General features: G+C 39.1%; 1 protein-coding gene across 8 annotated transcripts in view; it reads right to left on the reverse strand.

The window, feature by feature from the left end:
• LOC103141266 (multiple EGF-like-domains 11) overlaps positions 1 to 5,522 on the reverse strand; it is a 110,975-nt gene that overhangs the window by 30,188 nt on the left and 75,265 nt on the right. For all 8 annotated transcript variants that reach the window (XM_016673772.1, XM_016673776.1, XM_016673774.1 and 5 more), the window contains one exon: positions 4,666 to 4,840. In XM_016673772.1, coding sequence (XP_016529258.1) covers positions 4,666 to 4,840 — 175 coding nt within the window. The remainder of the gene's footprint in view (positions 1 to 4,665; positions 4,841 to 5,522) is intronic.

A 5,522-nucleotide genomic window follows, 5' to 3' on the forward strand; every position in this document is an offset into this window, starting at 1 on the left:
TAGATAAGGGGTGAGAGGGGGGGGATGGGGCGGAGGTTTTAGGCTTCAGCCCTTCCTCAGAGCAAAGGCAATTTACTGGTGACTGGACTCATGGATAAAATGATACCCAGACACAAATGGCCACATGGATTCCATGTGGTTTCCCCCTCATGGTGCAGTCACCAGACCACTTGGCCTGTTCTCCAGAGTGGAAAGACACTACTCTCATTAGTCTTCTGATTCACATTTGTTCAAAGAGGGGAGGGATAGGGGTCTGAATTTGAATTAACACACACAGGCTGTCAGTCTTTGGCATGAGAGCAGGAAAACCTTATATAGCACAGCTTAGAGTTAGTATCCAGTGCCTTTAGAAAAAAACTAATAGGTGAAAGTCAACTATGTGACCAGAAAAGACCTTTTTCCTTTAGAAACTAAAATTGAGTCTGTTTACAATGCGGAGTTCAAAATTGTGCTGTTTATGCTAATTATGTTGTACTGCAGTAGTGTTGCTACTATAGATCAAATGATCTGGGGACACAGGTTGCCCACTGCAACTGAAGAGTTCAGAACGTGATGGGAAAAAAAATAAAATATTCCAGAGCAGCATTAATAACGGAGGCATTAATCTCTGCTATGGTTTTCAAGTCAAGTGCTGTCACCCCAAACTTTACACAAAGAGAGATTGTGTAGACTCTCATTGTACAGATTTTGACTCCTGACTCTGTGCAGGAGAAAGAGAAAAAGGTCAGGCTGCCAGAAAAAGCAATGATTATCAGTGATAACTCTATAACCAATGTTCAAAGACCCAAGCGATGACACTTTATAATTTATGTAGTAACTCCACACCTTGTATAATTGTCACAATATTAGTGGTCAACCTGGATTTTTAATGTTGTAGAAAGATGTGCAGCTTTTAACACTAGCACACATAATTTGATCTAAAGCCTAACAAGGCTGCCAATGACTTTTTAAACATTTCTTTTGCAGAAATTATTCTAACACTGAACCATGCAAATGCACTGACCTCCCCTTGGGATTTTGGGTGCTTCAAAGTAAAAGTTATACTGACGGCATGACCAACATTGTGACTTTGTCTGACACCTCGAGTGTACCAAATGAGGAGGAAAATTTTGTTCTAGACGGTCAGCTGGTGTTTAAGTTTGAACATATCCACAGCAAGGCAAAAATTACAGCACATATAACATGTCTGTCCTTACGCAGTTAAATATCTAGAATTTCAACTCTTGAGCCAACCCTTAAATACTCACTATTTAATCTGGGAATGCATCAAAAGCGACACATGCACATCAAAGATGTGACACGACTTGATAAGATTTGATTAGGAAACAACATGACATCATCTTTACAGTGAAGCTTGTAGCTATTAAAAGTTTTGTTTTTTGTTTTTTTCTTTTTTGCAATGCAGAAATTTGTCTTTATGTGAAATGAGAGGAGAATAAAAAGCTCCGCTGAGGCTTACAGCTTAGTTTTAGCCATAGTATAGTTATTTCACAGCAGGTGCAATCTAAAACAGAATTAAAATCACATCGAACTTAAAGGCATTTTATGACATCAACACATTTCAATGAGTAAAGCTATTGAAACTAAACACAGGGGAAAGATAACAGAACACTTACAGCCCACCGCTTCTTAAACTTAAAATCGGTTGACGATAAACAATTCTGCAGAATAGTGACTGTTTTAATATGTACTTCAGAAAATAAATGCGGCAAAGCTTTCTTGCATTATCGGTTTAAGTCCCTAAAAATTGCTCTGACTAGAGTGTTTACTCTTTACGCCTCCATGGAGGCTGAAAACAGAAGCCTAGACTTTATTTATTTAGTTAGTTAAATCAATATTTCCACTAATGTTTGTTGATTTTGTAAATGTATTTGAAATGTACTCTGTAAATACACTATCACATTTCATTTGAATTGCTGGGTTTCAATTTGGTTTATGCAAACAAAAAATACTGTTTACTCTTATTTTATAATTTAAAGTTGACAGAAAATGTGAACTGTAGAGATGACTGAAATAAAATTATGGGAATACTGAAACTCTCCCCGCACATGCTTAGTCCACAGCGTGACAAAACTCCAGCTTTGGTTCAAAAAGGACTACCTCCCTACCAGAGCCATGTTTTGAGGTTGATTTCTACGCTGATAATCCGATTTGGCCATGGTTCCTGCAGTGGAAATAAAAAGGGTAAAAGAATGTCACCGGAAAACTATCCTGGCACTATCCTGGCCTCTGGAAAAGGTTCCTGCAGCAGAAACACACCTAGATTGCCCTCAGCCACAGCAGTAAATTTGTACCTATTAGTATCTTAATGTAATTGGAGTACTTCTTTTTCAGAAAGCCTTTACCTGACACAACATTGATTAGGTTTTTATCCACCGAGACCTGACGCAAATGGCACCACTAATTACCAATCAGTTTCACTCCTTAGCGGTGCATCTACCTGCTGGACGTGTGAATCCAGAGTAAATTTATTGCAGCACAACAGAGAGGAAGCCACGATGAGAGTCGGGAATGGGATTTAGTTTCTCCATTTACAAAAGGAAAACTTGAATAGATTCCTAAAGCGTTCCTGTTTCAAGTGAGGACAGCGCACGTAGAAACTGCATGTTACACTGCAGCCCGCGCTGCAGATTGTAAGGGACAGTGCCTGAATAGGTAACATGTAATCACTTTGTCTGAGCCAAAAAGAGCATGTCCAATTACCAGGACTAAATCAAGCGTGCCGGTGCTCAGTCTGTTCCAACACTTTGCTTGGTTTGCCCCCCGATGGGATTCCAGAACAAAATAAAAATGCAGTGGGGAGGCTTAGGCTTATAAGCGATCCCCAGAGGAAGTGACTTGTCTGGCAATCATAGCCTCAACACCATCATCAGCCACGTTTTAACAGGTCCACCTCATAATAAGCATGTACCATGAATATGACGCAAACGGGCAGCAGCTACGGACCTCTAAATGCACAACAATATGTTTCAATGGTTTGCAGAGCAGCAGCTTTGTTAAAAGTACCCAAAAAAAACACAATGAACATTCACCTCCCCTCTCCCCGCACATAAACACACAAATTCTCCATATGAGCTGCGTCTGTTCCCATCTGACTGCCTCCTTTTCTATCCAGCTTCTGCCCTCTAGGTCTGTTTAATGGATCTGGCAGCCCTTCCCAGCAGCCGCCACAGTGAACAGGTGGAGCAAATTAAGACACAGTCTGGAGCCCCGCTCGGTAGCTCAATTCACCATAGAGGCTCGCTGTAAGACACAGGCAATTTCCACTGAAATGTAACATTGGCAGACGTGTACTCTCCTGGTCTCTGTTGCTCCGTAACTTCAGATTGCAAAACACAAAATACAATGGCAAAACTGATTGGAGTTACTCAACTAATTTGACAGTTGTAAAAAGGGGACAATATGGCTGCAGGAAAAAAGGACTAAAAACAGAACTGACCAAACATTAACTTTTCCTTTCAAGGTACAAAAACATAGATCGAAGCTTGCTCTGTTCTTGTTTCTTTGACCCTTCATAAATTCAGTCCTATTTGTAAAATTACACAACCACTCGCACAGGGTCGCAATTGAGACTGAATTATAGTGGACCCATGTCCAGCGGTGCAACAAAGCGTATCTATAATAACACAAAAAATACTTTCACCTTGATTTTAACAGTCTGTATATAAAAAGCTCCTAAAGAAAAAACTGGGATCACTTCCAAAATATTTCTGCCTCAATTACTTTTTTTCCACAGTAGCCACAAATAACATGCAACATAAATTAAACTTACAACCTTCAGAACGAAAACTTACAAAGTACAAGGATAACACTTTAGGGCATGCAATGGGAGATCCTGTTTCCTGCCTAGCAACCATTTTTAAAAATGTTTTGAAGAGGTTGTGATAAAGTATTCTGAAAAAAAGTTATGTTGTAGTTGATTAGCAACTATTTTTACATTATTTTAAGTTTTAAGCAAATACTTTGTTAGGAATAATCAATTTGGTTGTTATATATGTTTTCTGAGTCAAATTGTGTTACCTCGGGTACTTTTTTTTAAAACTCAGCTCAAGGAAGAAATTTGGAAAGGAATTTACAAACCTGTGAAATCACTTCCAGTTTTGGCAACGGTTTTGCAATATTTCTGGACTGTGCAGAAATTCAGATTTCAGTAATTTCTGAAGATGCAAAATTAAAGCAATCGAGTCCAGGCAAAAGGGCCAATTAGCACCTGTTTTTGAGTCAGTTGTTTAAGTACAGAAGGTGTATTAAACAGAATTATGTCCATCTCTTTAACTGTGACACTCATAAATAAAAAGCGTTTATATATATAGATTGTTGTGTGAAAATTAAGCTGAAAACAGTCAAACTACCAAAATAATCTGAATGAGCTCCAGAGAACCAGAAGAGCTTTTGATAACTTTAAGTGTAAATATGAAATCAATAAAACCAAATGTATTATAAGCCTTTTTTTTCCTTTCTTACATTGCTAAGCATCTATTTTATATTTTCAAAATTTGACCTAAGTTTCTTGTTTGACTCATATTGCCTTGTTGACTCAAAATGAAGACTTTTTTGAAGAAACCAGCTGAGGGTCAAAGTGAAAGTAAGAGGAAATGTCAAATCAGTAGAAAGTAAACAGTCATCTGTTAATAATAAGCAATGCTTCGGCAACACAAAGCTCACCATGAAGCCAGGAGCGCAGGTACAGATCCCTGTGACAGGATGACAGTCAGCTCCATTGGTGCAGCTGCAAGGCAGAAAGCATCCTTCTCCGTAGAATCCAGGAGGGCAGGTCTCATTGCAGTAAAGCCCTGCCCACCCTGGTGAGCATGTGCACTCACCAGATAGTGGGTGGCAGCTACAAATAAATCCAAACGAGAGGAATAGGAGATAAAGGTAAGAAAAGTAAGCACCAAAGCGATCAGCTCTTCATATGTAAGCAGGATCAAAGTATGATGCCTGCAGCAACAGAAGACTATGTGCTTGTTTCAGATAAATGAAGTGTCCCTTTTCTCCTTCATTCAGTAATGACTTCTATGGCTGATGCCCAGCTCCTTCTGGAATCAGAGCATTAACACTACATTAACTATGAATGTTGCTGAGGAATTATGAATGAAGCAAAGGTCGCGATTAAAAGCTAACTGGATGACATGGCTGTGATGTCTACAGACTTCGGAATGACCACTGGCTTTAAGGTAAGTCGAGGCGAAGTTAAGTCACCGAGATCCTTACTCACTTGGAATTATTTGAAAGACAATATGTGTTGCCTTCATTAAAAGCCTCCAGTAAAAATAGCCAAATTTGCATCAAGAAAATGAAGCAAGATAAAAAAAAAAAATAAAAAAATTGGAAATGCCAAGACGTAATGAGCACATATTGGGTAGGATACAGTTCCACGGACATGGAGCAGAAACTGGCTCTTTCTCCCTTATGCTTGTGATGGAATCAAGGGAAATGCATAAATTAATTTGTTTGTTGCTCTGGGAACTCTGGGGAGTAGATGGAAACTAGAAAATTCCTGCAGAAATTTTAAGGGGCCT

This window comes from Poecilia formosa, unplaced genomic scaffold (assembly GCF_000485575.1).
Source record: "Poecilia formosa unplaced genomic scaffold, Poecilia_formosa-5.1.2 Scaffold81, whole genome shotgun sequence".
NCBI lineage: Eukaryota > Metazoa > Chordata > Actinopteri > Cyprinodontiformes > Poeciliidae > Poecilia > Poecilia formosa.